The sequence below is a fragment of the Rhinoraja longicauda genome, chromosome 18, assembly GCF_053455715.1.
Source record: "Rhinoraja longicauda isolate Sanriku21f chromosome 18, sRhiLon1.1, whole genome shotgun sequence".
In the NCBI taxonomy this organism is placed as follows: domain Eukaryota; kingdom Metazoa; phylum Chordata; class Chondrichthyes; order Rajiformes; family Arhynchobatidae; genus Rhinoraja; species Rhinoraja longicauda.
In genome coordinates this window covers 27921952-27944660 of record NC_135970.1, presented here as the reverse complement: position 1 = coordinate 27944660, position 22709 = coordinate 27921952, and the positions used below count along the sequence as shown (strand labels likewise).

The following is a 22709-nucleotide window of genomic DNA, read 5'->3' as shown; positions in this document are numbered from 1 at the left end:
GGGAATAGTGCAGGGAGGGGAAAGGGAGGCCAGTGGGAGGAATGTGTGGAGATGGTCAGAGGGGGGTGAGTGAGGGAGGGGAGGGTGCTAGACCAACGCAGGAGAGCTTTGGGCCCAACAGGTCCATCCTGTTCTAGTTAAACATAAAGAACTAATTATGAACAGGAATATGGGATTTTAAAAATTATGATCCAAAGTGTGCAAAATGAAACTAAGCTAGATCTGGAAATGCAGTTTAACCAGTCCAGTAAAATAAATACTGTTCAATTACCAAATGTTCAATCCGTCATGGCCATTCAGTCTCCATTCACAAAATCAAGTTTGGTCAACCCACCCATATTTATGATGATGTCAAGTTGGAGCAATAGTTTGGTCTGGCAATTTCAATTATTGCAGACAATGTCATTTCCAATTACTATGGAACAAACTATGTTACTAACAAAAATGCAAGGTATCTGCTCATGATACCGGCACAGAAAAGGGCCCTTCGGCCCAGTGTCTATTCTGAACATGATGCCACCCCAGCCTGCATGTGCTTACACGCTCCGAAATATCCCATTCCTTGCACATTCATGTGGTTATCTAAAAGCTTCTTAAATGCCACTATCACATCTGCCTCTGCCACCATCCCTGGCAGCGCATCCCAGGTACCCACCATTCTGTGTAAAGAAAACTTGACCCCACACATCTGCTTTAAACATTACCACTCTCATCTGAAAGCTGTGCTTTAATATTTCCAGTACTTTTAAGTCCTTGACATTTCCATCCTGGGAAAAGATTATGCCTCTTTACCCGATCTATGCCTCCCATAAAAGTTTTTTTTTAAAAATCAGGTCTTCCCCTCAACCTGATACCCGAGAGAAAAAAAATAATCCAAGTTTGTTTATCCTTTCCTGATAGCTACTCCTCTCTAATGCAGGCACTTTCAGGGAGCTATAGACTTGAACCTGTACATAAATGCTGTCAAGTCTTGCCATTAATGGTATACTTACCACTTACATTCAACCTCCCAAAGTGCAGCACCTCACACTTGCTCAGATAAATAAAATACCCTTTGATTAAACTCCAGCTGCCATTATTCCACCCATTTCTGTACCTGATATATATCCTGCAGTTTCCTGGAAAGACTAACATGCTGGAGTAACTCAGTGGGTTAGGCTACATCCCTGTCTGATCCCACTAGTTACTCCAGCATTTTGTGCCTTTCTTTGGTAAACCAGCATCTGCAGTTCCTCGTTTCTCCTACTCATTTCCTGTATGTCGCTTATTCTGATGCTAAATGTTTGTGAGAACAAAGACCAAATTGTGCTGATACTTTCAACGATAAGCACACTTGAATTTGCCAAATCCAGAAACATTCTCAAACTAACAATAGCAATTTGAAAAAGAGAAGTTAAGTACAGAATAGCACAAACATTGTACTTCCCCTGGCAACAAATACCATCCTTATCAATGATGCCCAGATTTCCAAAAAATTACTAAAAGCAAAAACCCTTACCTGCTGCACCAATAGTCGTACACTTCTGATACAGAGATGTACGGAGTGTCGGCGTTCTAACATTCAAAATCCTTATTTTGTCAACTCGGGTATCAAATACCCTCAGAATTTGGTCTTTTTCATCATCGTCGTGACACATTATTTTATTATCAATGAATGATGCAAACATTTGTGTTTCAAGAAACCTGGACAGAAATGGTAGGTAAGGCTCTGGCTGGTCTGAAAGGAAAGAAGCCTGCAAAGAAAGGAATGCAATAACAACATTCAATAATCAATTGGAAGTGAAATACTCGTTTTAAAAACTTCACAAATAACGATGGTCTAAACTTTGTCTGGAGTTGTCAGGCCTACTTCCAACTGGCATACACTTGCGTAATTGGTATTGGCATTGGTTTATTTTTGTCACGTGTACCGAGATACTGTGAAAAGCTTTCATTGCAGGCTATCCAGTCAAATCATGCTACACATGAGTACGACCAAGCCATACACAAGTACAACAGTAGTGCACAGAGAAAAATATCAGAGTGCAGAATGTAGTGTTTGAGCAGTATAGCGTTACACTTACATAAGAAATGTCCAAGATCTGCAATGAGGTAGGATGAAGGATCAAACTGCACCCTTGCTTCCGGGTGGATGCCAAGTACATGCATTTAAATCAATAATTTAATGTCTCTGTTGCTGGAGAAATGCAATTAAATAATTTATTTTGAAAACTGTACATTGCTATGAACCCATTTTTTTTACCTTGCTGAGATTGAGAACCCCATACGCTGGTGCCAAGACAACTTTTCTCCCAATGTCAGCATGACAAAGGAGATTGTGATTGGTTTCAGGATGTGAAGCGGTACACATATCCTGTATACATTGATGGCGCTGAAGTAAAGATGGTTTAAAGCTTGAAGTTCATCGGAGTAAAGATCACCAGCAACTTGTCCTGGACCATCATATCGAAGCAATGGCCAAGAAAGTACACCAATGCCTCTACTTCCATAGAATACTTAGGAAGTTCAGCATGTCCCCAATAACTCTCACCAACTTCTACAGATGTGCTGTAGAAAGCATTTTATTGGGATGCATCATAGCATGGTTTGAGAACAGCTCTACCCAAGAACATAAGAAATTGCAGAGATGTGGACGTAGCCCAAAGCAACATGCAAACCAAACTCCCTTCCATTGACTCCAGCTACACTTCACGCTGTCTTGGCAAGGCCACCAGCATAATGAAGGACCAATCTCATGTTGGTCACTCCCTCTTCTCCCCTCTCTCATCAGGCAAGAGGTACAGAAGTGTGAAAATGAATAACTGCAGATTCAGGGACAGTTTCTTCCCAGCTATTATCAGACAACTGAACCATCCTACCATCAATTAGAGGGTGGTCCTGACCTAACATCCATCTTATTAGAGACCCTCGGAATCTCTTTAATCGGACTTTGCCTTGCACCCAATGTTATTCTCTTTATCTTGTATCTGTACACTGTGGATGGCTTGATTGTAATCATGATTAGTCTTTCCGCTGACTGGATAGTACACAACAAAAAAGTTTTCCTCTGTATCTTATAATAGTGACCAAGAAAGCAGAGAAGTTTGCATTTTAAGAGCTTAACTCACCTTATCAAAGTTCTGCATTTGTTCCCGGTTATTGAACCAGGATTCCTTGTCATGGCTTGGCTGAATTACAAACACCTCATAATCAGCAAACATCTGGGTGAAGCGATTGGCAAAGATCTCCCTGATCTGGATGTTAAGCTGATGCATCTTCAGTTCCTCCTCGTCACAATGAACTTTAAAATCTTTGTTACTTCCAGCTTTTACTTCCATCTGCCACAATAATATTAGACAAGATCATCACACCCAACAAGTCAGATTGTGATGGGAAGAAGAGTGAAAATTAACAGAGGTTGCCTCGCTGCTGGACAAGTTTGTTACTGAAACTGACAACAGATTTGTCCAAAAATTACTATCCCTTTGAAGACCACAAAGTAGAAACTGGGAAGTTACAAAGCATTTTACAACCATAAAACATCTGGTTATAAAACATAAGGCTCCCAAATAAAGATAGATTTTCTACTTGGATTAAATATCTGTTTTATAGCAAAAGTCCATTTCAAAACACGAATCAGAACAACCTATTATATGGACAGGTATAGAATAAGTTTATCTGCTTATTATTGAGAATACATTAAACAACTAATCCTTAAAAGTTACATATATGATGTGTTTGACTTAGATTATTTTCATCAGTTCTCAATGGAATATTTGATGCACTTTGGATCTAACAGATCAAGGGAAATAAACATTAATTGATAAGTAAGAAAGAGATTAAACAATAACTACATGATTTTTAATGACATAAAGGCAGAGAATTCAATTTTATTTTTTATTTCAATTAATATGTGAAGTAAATTTAAAATGAATTAATCTAAAAATGATACCACAGTAGAATCATGTACGTTCAGTGTTTTGCAATTGGTTAAACTTGTAACATTTTATTGGCACAGTTACCAAGTACTTCTGAAATAATCAATTTCTTTTGTAGCTGTTAATTAAAGGCTGTGTTCGCTGTCCAGCAAGTCCAGTCGGCTAATGTTTAAGAGAAAACGTATACGTAATGGAAATTGGCAACCTGCCAGTGCAATAGGAATTCACTTACCATCACCTGCACCAAATACAATATTCAGCCACTAGTTTTAATTAAAATTTATGGCCAAATAACTTGGGTACTGATAAGAAAACAAAAACCTTAGATATTTTTTGATGAATTATAATTTCATTCAAACTTTTGGAATTAACCATTCAAAATTAAAAGAATGACATTGTGGCTCCAGGGCAGATCAGATCTTTGCTATCCCTTTGGTTTGGGGAGTAGGGAGGGGCCACAGACATCAGGCCTTCCGCTTTCACTTGATTGGGCCAGCAGAGATGGCAAAAGCTACTTGGGCCTGTGTCTTAAGTGTCTTGTATCTTCAGGGGCCTACCTGATCTCCAGATTGCCAAACACTTAATTCCCCTTCCCATTCCCACACTGACTTCTCTATCCTGGGCTACTCCATTTTCTGGATGAGGCCAAATTTGAGGAACAGAATCTCATATTATAACCCAGAGGTATGAATATTAATTTCTCTAACTTCAACTAACCCTTGCATTTCCTCTCTCTCCATCCCAGGTCTTGTTGATTCTCATTATCTGTAACTCGTTTTCACCTAGGCCACATCTAACAATGGCCTGTTCCTTTTATCATCGGCACAATTTTGCATATCACTCATTCATTTGTTCTACATCAACTTCTATATTTCTCATTTCCCCTTTCCCGACTCTCAGTCTGAAGAAGGGTCTCGACCCAAAATGTCACCTATTCCTTTTCTCCAGAGATGCTGTCTGACCTGCTGAGTTACACCAGCTTTTTGTGTCTACCTGAAGTGAAACAGTTGGGTGAAACTGGGATTGAGTTCAGGAGCAGACCAAGCTGAAGATGAGTAACATCAAGAGTGGAGGTCAAGATCAAGATCAAGAGTGTAGTTCACATCAGGGACCTCAGCAGGTCACATCAGGGACCTCAGCAGGTTACAGATGGAAAGTCTTGAAAGATGAATGAAGATGCTGAATGAAGATCAAATATATTCTGTCGGCTAAGAGTTGCTTTACAAAAGCCCCTAACCCCACAACTCCAAGATTTGGCACTGGGAGAAAAGCAGCAATCAACAGGAAATTGATTACAGACTAGGAAAACAAAAAGGAGAACAAATTGGAAGGAAAATGTCCCCTTTTATAAAATGTCAAAAAGCATTCCGAATACTACTTAATCAAAAGTAAGTTTTAATTTGTGAACAATGCCTCCCATTTGTAGCCTGCTTAATGTCCAGAAACAGAAACAGAAACAAGACCAAATTTTATTGTGGGTGTCAATATCAATTTACTTACAATTAAGAAAATCAACTTGCATAACTTCCTCTAATTGGCAAAGTCTAAATTCTTAGAAGGTGAAAATATTCAACACATATAAATGCATCTTGCCAGTGCAATTTCTCCTCAATATTTTCTATAAATTACACAAAATGTATTAATATGCTTGTAACCCTTTCTTCCCCATCTTTCAATAACATTTTTGCACTGCTAATATTAATAAAGGGAATTAAAACAAGTCTTCACATTACAATGAAACATATGCGGGCATTAACATTCTAATGATTCAACATAATAAGATTTTTCAGCTCAATCCATGTAAGAATAGAATAAGCTTATTTTAGGAGTTCACCAGGGAATTTTTCAATGCTTCCCAGATTTCCTAAGTACACAGGTTTAGGAAACAACTTCAAACAGGACCTTGAAAACAAAATAAATTCAATACGAACCTTCTCTAAACTGACTCCAGTCCTCTTCACAAGGGCCTGCAGTCTTACCATGGTCTCATTTTCCTTTAGTAATTCATATGTGCTCAGTGCCAGCCCAGCTACATTTCCATTCTTCTTATCACAGACCACGTTGCTCTCTTTGAAATCTTTCAGTTTAGAGGTACTTTTACTGCAGTGCAAGTTCCCTTCAGGTGGAATCCCAAAAGCCATTAGGATTTCAGAGACTTCTTGAATCAATTCTAATTTGTTTGGAAACTGTGGCAAGTCTTCAGGCAGCTCAATGTAATGGTTGTCTATATCCACAAAGCACAGATTTGCCTGAAAATGTTAAATATATATTTAGAGATTTTAAAGTATTTTTTTCGATCAGAAATGCAAGCTACGATATTGCTGTACAATTATGTGACAATGACACCATCAATCTCTCAATTTATGAAGAGAAAGGAACAAATCAGTTAGGTTTTTCTGGTCTGCTACAGGATTATTCAATTTTCCTCAAGCAAGGTCCTCAGTGAAACAAAAGAATATCTTCTTTTAAAAATAAAATCGTAAGAGACTCACCTCATGTGGCAACTCTAATTTGGACCGATCATCCTGTCCATTGGAATGTAAACCCATCAAGTAGGGAACAGGAGCATCTAAAAAATGAAGGAGTGATGCAGGCAGGATAGGGACGTACACATGCTGCCATTGACAGGGAAAGAGTATTGCAGTGATACTTTCTGCTACTGTCATCAGTCTCTGGTAATCTGTTAGTCAAAAATAAAAAGCACACAAACACATTTAAATGAGATTTTTATGAACAATAGTCAACATTATTTTCAAGACAATATATTTTATCTGAAAACACCACGGCCAATGACAACCCTTTCCACTCTTCCCATCTGCCAAATGGTGATATTTGATGTTCTCGTAAAGACACTAAAATAGGCAATGAGTGGAAATTTATGTTCTTCGGATCGCTTTTACAGTTATAAACATCTCAAGTTCCTAACACAACAACATTAATAACAGTTTTTCTAATACTGTATGCCATGGTAAATATTCAATTTTTGAATCACAGTCTTAAATAATTTTCTCAGCCAGGAATCCATCCTGCACAAACACACAGATAAATGATGAGTGGCACACCCGAGTACATTAAAGAATACACAAAAGATTATACAAACAACTGATTTTAAAAATGTCAGCAAAAATAGAAGTAAATCTCCAAAAGTCTTAAAGAGAATTCCTAAATGCAAGAAATCCCTGGTATCTTTCATTACGACTAGTATTGTTACATTACAGATCACATGATTCTTCAGCTTTAAGATCAATCCCATCTTTGTCATTTGCTACCATTTTCCCCCAATAGCCAAATGGCAGTAAAGGGAAGGAAACAAAGTGCTGCCGAGAATATTAAGAGTTTCAACTTGCATCAGTCTAGTATCTGTGCATTGGCATGTTTTGAATCTGTAGTGCAGATCTAGATCAACAACCCAATCCCAACTAATATCTAAAATTAACTAAGGTCTGTACTAATCTGTATCAGCTGACAACATTTCAAACTTGGTGAAACTTCAGATTACAGACAGTTCTGGAAATCATTATGTAACCCAGGATACAATCATGTATAAAATCATGAAAGGACTAGTTTGGGAAGATGCACAGAATCTCTTGCCCAGAGTCGGGGAATCGAGGTCCAGAGGACATAGGTTCAAGGCGAAGGGGAAAAGATTTAATAGGAATCTGAGGAATAACTTTCTCACACAAAGTGTGGTGGGTGTATGGAACAAGCTGCCAGAGGAGGTAGTTGAGGCTGGGACTATACCCAATGTTTAAGAAACAGATAGACAGGTACATGAATAGGACAAGTTTGGAGGGATATGAACCAAGGATAGGCAGGTGGGAGGAGTGTAGTTGAGATATGTTGGCCGGTGTGGGCAAGTTGGGCCGAAGGGCCTGTTCCTACACTGTATCACTCTACGACATGTCCAAACTGAACAGTACTCCTGCTCAGAGGAAGATGATCGGTTGAATTTCCGTGGTGCAGCACCAGTCAGTGCCAGACGAGAGTGCTTCAATCTGTATAACCATTCATTATTACAGCATTTTACAGGACAATTCTCATGCCATGATAGTTGGTTACAATTTTGCGTTAACATTTCCCAATCAACTTTATCATGTCAACCAAAACAATGGTGTTTCTGTAGAATGAGGTTCTGAAATTTAACTCCTAATTCCATCGAAGTAGTTGCATTCTTAATTTGCATGCAGTTGAACATGAAAAAATGAACACTTTATTAAACCTCAGCACAGATTTCGAACGTCCACATTCAAACTGCATTATCATTCTTACAATTTTTAATGAATAATTCCTTCCTTTGAATTACTGCCCCAAACTGTCAAAAAGCCCTACAATATCCTCCATATACAAGTTGAATACAGATTTCCTGGCACCCTCGGTTCCAGAGCCTTTCTGGATGACCTCTTTTGCCAAACCAACAGAGGTCATGTGATAATGAAACAAATATACACCCCTGGCCCACTAATGACACCCTTCCCCATGTCTCTAAAGCACCATGAAGTGTTAGAAACTTAAATGAAACAAACATAAAATGTAAACTGAATGTGAATGAATGTCCTGCCAACCCATCCCCGGCTCCCACTGCCTCCCCGGCTGTTTAGAGCCCCGGCTTCTGGCCCCACCCCTAATTCCCAAGGTGCACCAGCGAGGCCTTCTTTACCCGCCACACAGTGGGCTGTTGTTGCAGCTTACGTTGTAGCCACTGCAGACAGAATGAGCTTTCTTTGGGTCGCCACTACTGACAGAATGCGCTCGGTCACTGTGGAGCTCCCTCCCTGGGGTACTGATTGAGAATGATCAGCCATGATCACATTGAAGGGCCGAATGGCCTCCTCCTGCACCTATTGTCTATTGCCCCCTTCCCCCGTTTCTTGCTGCGGGCGTTGGCTTTGTCCACTGCCCACATGACCGCTGCTGCCATTGCACTGTCCTGTCGGCCACTTCCCACCCCCCCTTCCCCACTACTCCCCCCACCGCCACCACCTCCTTCTCCCCTGACGTCGCCGACAGACTCCATCTTGGAAGCGAGGGGAGAGGGCAGGGAGCCCCACGGTGATCGAGCACATCCACCTTCGGCAGCAGCATGACCAAAGCGGGCCCTGTCGCGGGCTACAAAGTGAGCCTCACAACAGCCATGTGACTTAGCCGACTGAATCATGAATGAGGAACGGTCATCCACCCATGTTCTCCAGAGATGCTAACCTGCTGAATTACACCAGCACTTTGTGTCATTATCATTTTCAAAACTAGACAGCGATGCCACTGGTCTGCACCAGCAAGCCCATATTCACCAGTTCACACGGCCGTTGTTGAGGCTCACGATATGGCCCCCGACAGGACCTGTGTTCGCCAGGCCACTGCCAACAACAGGACATGCTCGGCCACTATGGGGCTTCCTCCCTTCTCATCTGCTGTCACTTCCAAGGTGCAGTATGTCGGCGACTCCGGGGTAGAAGGAGGAGGTGGCGACTGTGGGGGGAGGTGAAGGAGGTGGGGGGTGGGGAAAAGAGGTTGACTGCACAGTGCGATGGGAGAAGCAGGCAGCAGTACTTGAGCAGCCAGAAACAGCAGCCCCACGGTGACCGAGCGTGTTCAGTTGGTGGCGGCTCAAAGAAACGCTGTCCCCAGGGGCCACAACATGAGCCGCAACAACAGCCGTGTCACTGGACTGTGCGGTGGGCTCGCTAGTGCACCTTGCGAGTTGGGAGTGGGGTCGGAAGCTGGGGCTCTAAACAGCCGGGGAGATGGTGGGAGCCAGGGATGGGTTGGCAAGTCTGTCCGCTATGTCCAACATCTGTTTTAAGGGGGTCGTTAAGATGAGGGTTCACTGTATTATCTTTGAGAAACAGTTAGGAGAGAAGATTAGGAGCACAGTTCAAGGGGATTTGGGGAAACAGTCTTTTAAAGGTGCCCAGTAAATTAGAGAAGGCTTGACAGGAATTTCAGAGTTCCAAGGGGTGAGCGGAAAGTTGAACAGAATGGTGGGAGGCGGGGTTTGTGGGGTTGTGCGTGGGGGCCAGGCAGAGTTCAAACACGGTAAACTTAAACATGGGCCAGCAGAGATTGAATTAGGCAAGGCCAAGGAGTGATTTCAAGGTTTAGATGTAAACCAATAACTCTTTCACGACGGAGGTACATGACCAGAAAGAGAGCTCACGACTTGCAATGCCATCTGTGGCCAATCAGGAAATTTCAACTGAGCTCTTGTAATTTTGTTCAGATTATAGGAGTGGGTGGACCATCAGTTGGCGAAAAATGCCGGTGTTCAACCCGTACTGCTAATGAGGTTGTCTGAATGTCCAAGCGTGTTATACAAACTAATAAGCGATGTGCAAAGAGTCAAGAGTGGGGACAATGGGTACTGTGTGGCTCCTTTGTGGCTCCTAATAATGATCTTAGTTTATTTAATCCATTGGTCTTTTTGAATACGCTGGTCACCGTCCACGTGTTCAGTTTTCACATACTTCATTCCAGATTGCAAAACAAGTTTGAAAAAACATTGTGGTGTACAAAACTGGGTCATTAACTGCAACAAACGTCAATACAATTTTAACAAGTGTCAATACACAACCTACCAAAATGCAGTCAGCAGAACCCGTGTTTGTCAATTTAACACCACCACAGATGTAAAAGCTAGATAAGCAATTATTTAGAGTGTTCTCATCTCAGGAAGATAATGTTAGCATCTAGGTTTTCTAGAAAATGAGTCACCATGGTTGGTTTAAAATAAAATCTGATTCTTAAAAAACATTGCAGTGCCGCTTCATGAGGCTGATAGTTTAATTTAGAAAATCGTGTAAATCATTACAATAATTTTGCAGATCGGTTCATGTACAATCAATTTTCAGCATTCAAACAGCACAGGTTCAGGTTCGAGAACAGGTTCTTTTTTATCCCCATGTATCTAGTTTGTTTTTGGTATAGTTGGAAAGAGACTGGAAAAATGTAACTTAAATAAATAATGAGTCCCTGATTGGAGGCGAGGGAGGATGAACAGGGACATGTGCTACATCTCCTGAGGTTGCTGGGAAAAGCACCTGGAGAGGGGCTGGTTTGGATGAGTGAAGAGTTTTAGAGGGAGCGGTCTCTACCGAAAGTAGAAAAGGGTGGGGATGGGATAACATGACTGGTGGTGGGATTACGTTGGAGGATGATGTGTTGGATCTAGTGGCTGGTGGGGTGAAAAGTGAGGAGCAGAGGAATTCTAGCCCTGGATGGTGGGAAGGGGAGCGAGAGCAGAACTACGGGAGACAGAGGACTCACAGATGTGGGATCCATCTGTGACAGCAGATGGGGAAACCAGATTTACTGAGGAAAGAGGACAGCTCGGATGTCCAAGAATGGAAAGCTTTATCTTGGGAAACTGATTAGGTCTCTACTTGAGGAAGAAGCTGTGGGCCTTGAGATCTTGTACCTCCTCCAACTTTATCTACTACATCCGGTGTTCCCAATATGACCTCCTGTACATTGAGACCAAGTGTGGACTGAGCGATCATTTCACCAGACACTTGCGCACATTCCACCAAGGCCCAACTAATCTCCCATTTTAACACACCTTCCCATTCCCATACTGACCTTTCTGTCCTGGGCCTCCTTCATTGCCAGAGTGAGGGCACATGCAAACTGGAGGAACAGCACCTCATATTCCACTTTGGTAGCTTACAATTCAAATGGTATGAACATTAAATTCTCCAATTTTAGGTAACCTCTAACAACCCAGCCTAGCCCTCTCCTTTCTCCCCCATACCCACCTTTCTTCCTCCCCATCATCTCATGTGCCCTACCTGGATGCACCAATGTTTCCCCTCCCCCACCCTACATTCTTTTCTGTGGCTTCAAAATTATCAACTCTTCAATCCTTTCACTCCACAATTTCTAACACAATACTCCAACTATGGCCTCATCAGCACCTTGTGCAGCTGTGACAGAACATCCCAACTTCAAAACTCAATACCCTGATGAAGGCCAATGTGCTGAAAGTCCTCTTGACCACCTTATCTACCTGTGACACCTATTGTAAACAACAATGTGCCTGCACTTCTCAATCCCTTTGCTCTACAACACTCCCCAGAGCCCTGCCATTTACTGTGAAGGTTCAGACGGGTTAGTCTTCTCAAAATGCGACACCTCACATTTATCTGCATTAAACTCCATTAACCATTCTTCTGCCCACTTGCCCAACAGATCAAGGTCCTCCTGGAATCTTTGATAACCATTCTCCCTATCTACAATACCACTCACTATAGTGCATCTGCAAATTTACAAATCATGCCTTGTACGTACTTGTCGTGTATATAATGTTAAGGGCAGCGGTAGTGTTGCTGCCTTACAGCGAATGCAGCACCGGAGACCTGGGTTCGATCCCGAATACGGCCGCTGTCTGTACGTTTTCCCCGTGACTGCGTGGGTTTTCTCCAAGATTTTCGATTTCTTTCCACACTCCAAAGACGTACAGGTATGCAGGTTAATTGGTTTGGTAAATGTTTGTTTTTTTTAATTGTCCCTGGTGGGTGTTGGATAGTGTTAATAAATGGAGATTGCTGGTCGCCGCGGACCCGGTGGGCAGAAGGGCCTGTTTCCGCGCTATTTCTCTAAACTAAACTAAATTAACTGTAACTTTAAGAACTGAGTACCAGAATGGTGTAATTTGTGTCATGTGATATATTCATTATCTTATCAGTCGCGTGAATATGTGCAAGTATGCGCAGTGTACTTTTGTAAAATAAAGCCGACCCACACTGGCAACGGCGTGTACTGAAAACCTGTGCTTGTTTCTGTCTACATGTTGCTGCCGTAATATCTTACAGTACTCATCCAAATCATTGATGTAAACCACAAAACAACAAAGGGCCCAACACTGATCCCCGAGGCACACCACGAGTCACAGGCCTCCAGTCAGAAAGTTATAAGATCATAAGGGACAGGAGTAGAATTAGGCCATTCAGCCCATCAAGTCTACTCCGCCATTCAATCATGGTTGATCTATCTCTCCCTCCTAACCCCATTCTCCTGCCTTCTCCCCATAACCTCTGACACCAGAAAAGCAGCCTTCCACCATCACCCGCTCCATCCTTCCATTAAGCCAATTTTCTATCCAGTCAGCTTGCTCTCTCTGGATTCCATGCCATCTAACTTTTCAGGGCAGCCAACTCTGTTATCTAGTTGTCAAATGTACTGACAACAGAATGCAGCAGTTTATTAGGCTCTCGTTTCCTCCCATATTCCAAACATACATGGGCTAATTCGCCACTGCTAATTGACTGGTGTATTGACTCGTGACTCGTGAATGGTGGAATTTGGGTGGAGTTGATGAGAATGTGGGGAGAATTAAAAATGAGATTAATGAGCATTAAGTTGAATGGGAAGTTGATGGTCAGTGCACAGAATGGATTGTTTCAATTTCTATGATTCGAAATTCTGGTCTCTCCTGTAAGTAGGAAGCTTTCTTACATTGGCACTTTACTACAATGTAATCAGTTTATAAACCCACGACACAGAATTAAAACTCAATATTTCCAAGTATTTTTCTTGAATACATGTATCAGCACACCTGCATAAAAAAATTCAGATGCGTTTTCCAGTCTTGCTCCCAAAATGTATTACTTCAATAAGTGTTCTTTTTTAAATATATGGAGTAATTTATAAAGAACACAACGTGCTGGAAGAACTCAGTGGATCAGAAAATATCCCTGGAGGACATGGCTAGGCAACGTTTTGCATTAGGACCAGTCTTCAGACCTGAAACTTTGCCCACCCATGTCCTCTGGAGATGCTGCCTGATCTGCTGAGTTACTCCAGCACTTTGTGTTCTATGCAAGATTGCAGCATCTGTAGTTCCCTGTGCCTGGAATAATTTGTATCTACCTGTCCAGCATGCTGATCTGCTCATGTTCAGCTTTTAATCCACTACATTCTCCTGTGCTTTTCCTACCTTTGCACTAACTGTAAACTTTGATCATTAATTTAAATCTGTAGACGCAGTGGAACAGGAATAAACTCGTTATCCTCTCTCTCGCCTCTTGCTACATTCAACAAGACTATGACTCACTTGTGGCCTAACTCTATATCAATTCATACCTTTAGTTAAAACCAACTGGCCATGTACCAATTAGCCATGAGATAATTGGTCAGAACATTAACTTTCTCTCACTTCACAATTGATACCTTAACTGAACGGTTATTGCTGTTAATCGCTGGACTTCACAGCTCTCAGGAACCAGGCTCGCTTTCAATCTCGACTCCAGCTTGTGTAAAGTTTGCATATTCTCACCATGTCCATATGGGTTTCTTCCAATGCTATAAATTTCCTCCCACATGTCTAAAATGTGTTGGTTAGTCGGCAACTATAAATCATCACTGGCAACCCTAGATTTGTTTATGCAGAGGATAACCAAGAAATACCAGGTGTGCGGAAAGCCGTTGATGGGCATGCGAGAAAGAATATCACTGGGAACTAAGTGGGAAATTAGGTTCTTGGAAATTGCTCCGAGAGTGAACAAAGACTGCATTGTAAAAATAACAAAAGATGCAACACAAGTGTATAACTTGTCTGAAATTAAGCAAAATGAGAGTTATGCAACCCAGGGCAGCATGGTGACACAGTGGTAGGTAGAGTTGCTGCCTTACAGCGTCAGGGACCTGGGTTTAATCCTGATTATGGGTGCCGTCTATGACCACATGGGTTTTCTCCGGGTGCTGCGGTTTCATCCCACACTCCAAAGACGTACAAGTTTTAGGTTAATTGGCTTTGGGAAAATTGTAAATTGTTCCTCGTCTGTAGGATGGTGCTAAGTGTACAGGGTGATCGCTGGTCGGCACGGACTCGGTGGGCCGAAGGGTTTGTTTCCACACTGTATCTCTAAACTAAACGATCAGAAACAGATAGATTTGACCTCGAGCAGAAGATGGTGTACAGAAAATGGCTGAGAAATTTTAATGCACACAGAAACAAACATTAAAATGAAAATATGTAAGGAATTCAAGCCAGTTCCTCGAGGTCATCTACAGAAACATCAGTAATCCCAGATCTTGCCATGGTGACACACAAGCAATTTCATACTTTGATAAGCAATTTCAAAAACTACATGGTAATTGCAAACATGATGCCCAATATCCAAATTGTAGCAGAAGCTGTTAAACCAGATTCGAGTAGGCCTGAATAAGGAGAAATGCGAAAGGCGGCTGGGAAAAACAATCGGACTAATCAGGCTGCTACAAAGAAAGCAAAGACATTGAATGCAATTTCTGCAATCATGAAAATCCCACGTTGGTTTTCAATGATGTAATCATCAAAATCTTAAGGACTGCCCATTTACCTTCCAATCAGACAGAACTTATTCTTCTTGTTAAGTCATGCTTATTTTTGAAAAATGAGCCCCATTCAGTTTTTTCAGCCCATATGCTTTCCTTAACATTGCAGCCGTGATATCTGTGAGGTGCTGCTGATTTATCCGTGCTGCATGTCATGGTGGATAAACATGTCAGTTATCTGACAGACAGTTATCTCCGATGCAGAAATCCCCAATGAAATTGATGATCAATTCTGTGCTAGCAAAACCTATTACAGAATTTTTTTTTTAAAACAGGCACTATGCATTTCAAATTTCCAACCCAGCAGCTGTAAATGAATCTCATCACTGAACATTACCACAGCCTACCTCACTTTCCAAAATGTATAACCTCGTACATAACAATAATCCTGGCATTTTCCTAATTGCCTGAACAAATGCGATTATATTCAATGCACTGCCTATATGATATCAGCATGTCAGCTTTTTAGGGAAATATATAAGGAACTAAGGATGTTGGAATCTTCAGCAACACACAAAGTGCTGGAGTAATTCAGCAGGTCATACAACATCCTTGGAGGGAAGGGATAGGCGGCCTTTTGGGTTGGGCCCCTTCTTCAGAGTTAGCCTGAAAATTATATTAATACACAGCAAATCTCATTTGTAATTTGATTGCTAATAAAGCATAAGTTATATATAAAACTCTTGATGTTGTTTATTCATTATAATACCTGCCTCCTACTCAAATTGTTAGCTGGCTAAAATTTGTACTTTGGTACTTGCAAACTAGTAGGCCTCTTGAAAACACAGGCTTTTAATTTGCTGGGATATTTAATCCTATAACCATGCATTCTATGCTTACAAAGAATTCAGCTCGTGTAGTGCTTATTTGGCCAGCTGATGTTTGGTCAGTCGAAGAACAGTCCAAAAGGGGATAAATGGTGTTGCCATACCCAAGAGAGGTCGACTCGTGAGGTTGAAAATCGCCATTGCGAAGTTTAAAAAAAGATACAGATTAAATGGTAAAAGGTCAATGAGAATGGGACAATCGACAATCCGCAGATTAATCCAGAATTGTAGGCTCAAGTGCAAGTTCTATACTATCAAAAGAAGTGGAAGAGTTTAGGTTGGATATATTAGGTTGTTGCCCAGGTATTAAATTAATTTGGTGGGGACTGGGGCTCCCAATAAATTGGATGACGACAAAAAGTAAGAAAACATTTTGAGTTCAAATGCACCCAAAAGCCACAAAAGCAAGCTAGTGAGAAGGTCTGAGGGTCTCAACCCGAAACGTCACCCATTCCTTCTCTCCCGAGATGCTGCCTGACCTGCTGAGTTACTCCAGCATTTTGTGAATAAATCGATTTGTACCAGCATCTGCAGTTATTTTCTTATAGGTCTGGAAGGTGCACTGTACAGGGCGATTAATTACCAGAAACACTTATCATCACAGGAAATATTGTAAAGGATTTTCTTCCAAAACATAAAATCTTAAATAACACAAAATCTGCATTTGATCATTCAAAAGATTTCACCAGTTAATTTTACCCCCTTTTATCCATGTTAAATCATCTTAAGTAACCAGCAATTTGCTGGCATCTTTTCTTCTTCTTTATTTTAACATTGATACGAGGATCCAAATTAGATCACAATCCTTGAAATCTCTTGTAGTTGTCACTCATACTTCTATAAAGTGTAAAATCATTTCTTAAAACGCCAGACTTACGTTGGGAGTAGAGCAGGATTTGTATCTCCAGCAATGCACAGGTGAAGAGTTGGAGGACATTTTCCAGACCCAAGAGTTCAAACATTTCATGAATTGGATAGTCAAATAGAGGCAACTCACTGGTGCCTGGCCTTTGACAAACAATTGGGCCATAAACACCCAGAAACTTTAAAGACCTTCCTGCTGGCGGCAGTGGCACTTCGTAGAGGATATTGTAAACATAACTTTCCAGTGGCAGCGGAGGTGGTTTAGGAGAAGTCACAGCTTGATGGAGTTGCTCAAGAACCTTCTTACAGGCGTGCATGAAGGGGAGGGGTGCAATCAAGCAAATGCATTTTGAGACATACAGCGTATCCTTGCTAATGTCGTACGAGTTGAAACGCTGTAGCTTTGTCACTCCGGTAGATATGTCACTGCAATTGTCAGAGATATTCTCAGAGGAGGTTATGCAGATTGTAGATGAGGTATGAAGGATGTCGTATTGATCTGCATTATGCATGTGATACAGTGTTTGCATTGCACTGCAGATCTGTTTACTTGCCACCTCTTCGTAAAAGGTGAGGGCAAATCCATAGGTGCGAGAACCATCTTCACGTGTGATGATAAACGAATGGAACTGAGGACCTCGGTTATCAGATTGCGTTTTAAAGGAAAGGCCTTTGGGCATGCAGAGCTTGAACAAAAAAGACAAATGTTAGCGTTATATGCACTTCAATGGGAACACATTACTTTAAACCAAAGACTTTCAAATTAGGGTCCACAGATTTCTGATTAAATTGATTCCCATTAAATCTTTCTCCTCCCACGTTAAACCCTTATCCCCAAGTTCTTGATACTCCCACTCTGGCTCAAATACCCTGTGCATCTACCCTATCTATTGCCCTCATGGTCTTATACATCATTATCAGATCACCCCTTATTCTCCTGTGCTACAAGGAATAAAGTCCTAGCCTGCCCAATCTCTCCTTAGAGCTCAGGCCATCAAGTCCTGACAACACCTTCGTAAATGCAAGTGGGAGATTGTGTTTATGAATTTGAGTTCTTTGAAAAAGTACCAAAATGGGTTGGAGGCAAGGCCGAAGACATTGTCCATATGGACTTCAGCAAGGCCTTTGATAAGGTTTTGCATGGTGGGCTGCTCTGTGTATCTAGATTCCATCAGAGCTAGAGGGAACTAGCTACGGATACTGAACTGGCTTAATGGAAAGAAGCAGAGGGTGGTGGTGGATGGCTGTTTTACAGACTGGAGGCATGTGATGAGAATGTACAAGGCGTGATTAATATGTTCGCAGACAACAGTAAAATGGTTGGTATTGTAGACAGTGTAGATGGTTATCAAAAATTACAGCAGGATCTTGATCGGCAGGGCAACTGAAGTGAGGAATGGCTAATGGACTTTAATGCAGATAAGTGGAGGTGTTGTGTTTTGGGAAGTCAAACCTGGACAGCACGTTCGCAGTGAATGGTCGGGCCCTGGTGGACTGTCATAGAGCAGAGGAATCAAGAAAAATAGATATATAGATCCCTGAAAGCATCATCGCAGATGAAAATGGTGGTAAAGGCGGCTTTGGTACATTAGGACATTATGTTACTGTTGCAAAAGACATTCTTGAGGCCGCATTTGGATAACTGTGTTCAGTTTTGATCACCCTACTATAGGAAGTATGTTGTTATGCTTGAAAGAGTGCAAAGCAGATTTACGAGGATGTTGCCAGGACATGAGGGCCTGAGCAATAGGGAACGTTTGGCTAGGCTGGGACTTTATTCATTGGAGTGCAGGAGGATGAGGTATGATCTTATAGAGTGTGCAAGATCGTGAGGAGAGCAGACAGGGTGAATGCACAATCTTTTGCTCAGAGTAGGAAAATCACAAACCAGAAGACACAGGTTTCAAGTGAGAAGAACAAGATATAACAGGAAACTGTGGGGCAACTTTTTCACTCGGATGGTGGTGGGTATATAGAATGAGCTGCCAGAGGAGGCAGTTGAGCCAAGTTCGAGAACATCATTTAAAAGACACTTGGACACGTACATGGATTGGAAAGGTTTAGAGAGATATGGGCCAAACACAGGCAAGTGGGACTGGCTTAGATGTGGCATCTTGATCAACATGACGTTGGCCTGACAAGTTTCCGTGCTGACTCTGCCTTTATATTAAAGGCAGACTCCGCTCTGATATGAAGTTTTAAGAGTTTAGAACAGGACAGCACAGGAACATGCCCTGAGGCTCACAATATCTGTGCAGAACATGATGCCAAGCTAAACTAATCTCTCCTGCATCAATATTCCTCTATTCCCTGCGCACATTTCAAAGATGATGTAGTCTATCTGCATTGAAGCAACTTTCAGGCCAGTATACATGGGATTGAGACAACTGAAAAGTCTGCAAAAAGGCCACGCAGGTGTATGTGTTTTGAAAGACAAACACCATTCATTTGCATTGCCTACAATTAATATTTCAAAGATTTTCCAAAATTAAATTTCCATCAACAAGCTATTATCCATTGCACAAATCAAAATTATTGCTGGTATAAGCAGTTCTAGGGGAACAACCTTTTTTTTTAAAAAAAGTATTAACAATAGAAAAATAAAAATTGAGGTTAACATGGTTTTGAATTAAGTTGTTGAATTCAAATTACCCATTTTCCTTCCTTTTTCTAGCACAATTGCCCCAAGTTGTTCCATTCAACGCAAGTCAAATTACAGGACGTTGCTGATACAATGACAATGTTTAAAAGGTGTTTGAACAAGTACTTGCAGAGGAAAGACATTGGGGGAGATGGGCCAAAAGTGGGCATAGATAGGCATAAACAAGGTGGGCCAAAGAAGCCCATTTCTGTGCTGTAAACTTGTGATTCTATGATAACATTTCAAAGAGAGAAAACTGAACCAATAGGAGCTGATTCAGTACTGGAACTGCAGTGTCCACATCTTAGAAGTGCAATGGAAAAACAAAAAATAGCAACAAAAAAAATGAATCCTCAAGTGGGGCAAATTAATATTTTTGTTCTGCCTTTGGAACCCTTTTGCAAGCAAGTTGTTGTCATTCACCTCCTTTAGCCAGACCTATGTTCAAGGTTATCTGTATTTCATTACATAAACTGAAGGAGAGCGAATTAAACTTTGAAGGAGGAAAACGCTTGGATTTACTTTTAAAACATATTATCCCATACAGATTCCTCACATTTTCGTTTCTAATGCCACTTCTTTCCAGCGGTATCTCCAACACATGGCTCAGGGAAATTGACTGGCCCACTGTTCAGTGGTGTCATCATCCACCATTAGTTTTCGAAAATGAATAGAATTACAGAGCAGCAAGTCTAACTTCAGTAATCGGGGTGATTAATGGAAAAAAATAATTAGAAATGCTACAAATGTGCTTTTTAAAATTTACATGGATTGCTGAGGACATCTATCATAGAAATCAGTCATATCCCTTTATTTGATACCAAGAAATTTAAGTTCACACTTGAACTGGAAGTAAATTTAACGTGTTAATCCATATGTCAAAAATAATTGTGTCAGAAGAAACTGCAGATGCTGATTTAAACCAAAGATAGACATAAAAAAGCTGGAGTAACTCAGAGGGTCAGACAGCATCTCTTGAGAAAAGGAATAGGTGACATTTTGGGTCGAAACCCTTCTTCAGACTGAGAGTCAGGGCTGAGACAATCAAGAGATATAGACCGTGACAAAGAGAGATATAGAACAAATGATTGAAAGATATGCAAAAAAAGTAACAATGATAAAGGAAACAGGCCATTGTTGGCTGTTGTTTAGGTGAAAAGGAGTGAACTTAATTCATCTAATCTGTCCCCTCAGTTCCATTTCATACTGCTAATCACAATAACAGTTGATGTCGCTTTCAGCCCTGCTCTGAGGTAAACTGATGTCCAAGATGTGTCCATTTCCAATTTTGCTACGTTTCATTCACGGTAGCATCAGCTTTCAGCTCAAGCTTTCACGTGATACGGCCAAATCTGAAACTCACCACATGAACTAGTTCCGCAATTGCCACCCAGGATTCTGGAGGAAAAAACAAGTGGATCTATTCATTTTCTAGAAAAAGAAAGTCTTTGTTTGTTTGGATATCGACCAGTTTCACAGAACATGTTAGGCATACTAACCATCCCAACAGCATCCTGGTCAAAAGGGTTCCATTCCACATTTTCTGGATAGTGAGCCAACACTTTAGATTTAAAAGTTCGACGCAATGGGCTCTGCTCATAGTTTTCACCTGAAACAAAATAAAACATACATATATTGATTAAAACGTTTTTCCAACCTGGAAATGAACACCACATCACAGCAGTGACCAAAATCCAAGGACGAGCGGAATGAATCAAAACAAGGTCATCCTACAAAAATAAAAGCAGAATTCAGGAAATGCTAAGTCATAAAGAGCGATCGAGAAAGCACAAAAATATTGCATATCAGACAATGTAAATTATTAACGCCAAAATTGATAAGGCATTAAATGTACATGGGTTTTTTTTGAATGAAAATGGTTTGGATCTTACATAACTGTCAAAAAATAATCCAGTTTCATCCTTATTAGAATTATTTCAAGTAAGGATCATAACACAACTGTGTTTAGTGAATTTTTTCATGTAAATATGAATATGCTTCTCATCAGAAAACAAGTTGGAATACGAATCAGGATCTCTTTTGAAAAACTATTCTTCAAAAATTCAAATAGGTTAACAAATGAATAATAATGCAAAGATTTTTTTTTACTATTTCAATTGGGAGGGAAATTCTTACTTTTAGTCATTGTTGTTTTGCAGATGAGTAAAGAAGTTACAAACAGTACTACGATCTGTTAGATTTTGTTTGTCAGATACAGTTCTGAAAGCTTGCTGTGCTTTTATGCATAAGATAGAAAAAACACACACACAGAGGCTATGTCCTTTCAGAAGAGGAAGATGCTTAATGAAAACACCACATAATTAGAAAAAAAAGCTGCTCCCAAAGCTGTATCCAAGCGAGAAGCCCAGAATACAATCCCGTCACCTGCTAAGCATCATAGCTGTGAAAAGAAGGAACTGGAAAGTTAAAAGATCAAAAGGTCACTAGAGCCACAAGGATGACATAGGACCATCAGGAGGAATTTTACCTTCATCTGCACTTGAACTGACACGCCCAGCACCATCTCTGCCTTTAGAAGCCTGTAAGAACTGGCATAAGGCTAAATAACAAATAAAATAACAATTAATTACAAACTGATTTGTTCCTGGTACATAAAGAGAAAATAAATTAATACATAAATATTAATTGACTTTACCTGGCCAGTAAAAAAGTGCATGGATAATGAAAAATATTTAGAAAAATGCTTTGATAACCTATATTTATATTTTTGTTATCCAGTTAATATCAAACGCAGGACAGGTTTATAACAAACCCAGAGTTTTTAATGTCATTTTAGTGGATGGAATAAAAAGAACTTCAGAATCAAATCATGGAATCTAAAGAGAAGAATGTATTTTTAACTCTTAAAATCAAATCAAAATCAACTTTTAAAATATTGGATCAAATTCATTATCTTAGTATCTGACCAAGGCCAGCTTGTTCACCAAAATGGCAAACAAAATTATTCTATCACAAGATGTGCACAGATGATTAAAACAAAAATACTGAGGAAAAAAAAAATCAAAGATTAAATTCAAAAGATTAACTGATCCAAAATGTTATGAGTTATTTTCTCCTAAATTGAAAAAAAAAATCACATGTTGAATACAAAGCTTTGTTAAACAAATACTTCACAATATAAAACTAATGGAT

At 40.5% G+C, this 22709-nt stretch overlaps 1 protein-coding gene across 3 annotated transcripts in view; it reads right to left on the bottom strand.

Annotated features, from left to right (window-relative positions):
• Window positions 1–22709, bottom strand: part of dennd5a (DENN/MADD domain containing 5A) — an 84053-nt gene that overhangs the window by 32499 nt on the left and 28845 nt on the right. For 2 of the 3 annotated variants that reach the window (XM_078415388.1, XM_078415390.1), the window contains exons 2-8: window positions 22045–22116; window positions 21056–21165; window positions 16929–17601; window positions 6410–6597; window positions 5849–6166; window positions 3108–3317; window positions 1499–1733 (exon numbers count right to left, since the gene is read on the bottom strand). In XM_078415388.1, the coding sequence (XP_078271514.1) occupies window positions 1499–1733; window positions 3108–3317; window positions 5849–6166; window positions 6410–6597; window positions 16929–17601; window positions 21056–21165; window positions 22045–22116 (1806 nt within the window). The remainder of the gene's footprint in view (window positions 1–1498; window positions 1734–3107; window positions 3318–5848; window positions 6167–6409; window positions 6598–16928; window positions 17602–21055; window positions 21166–22044; window positions 22117–22709) is intronic. The other variant, XM_078415389.1, reaches the window with a different exon arrangement.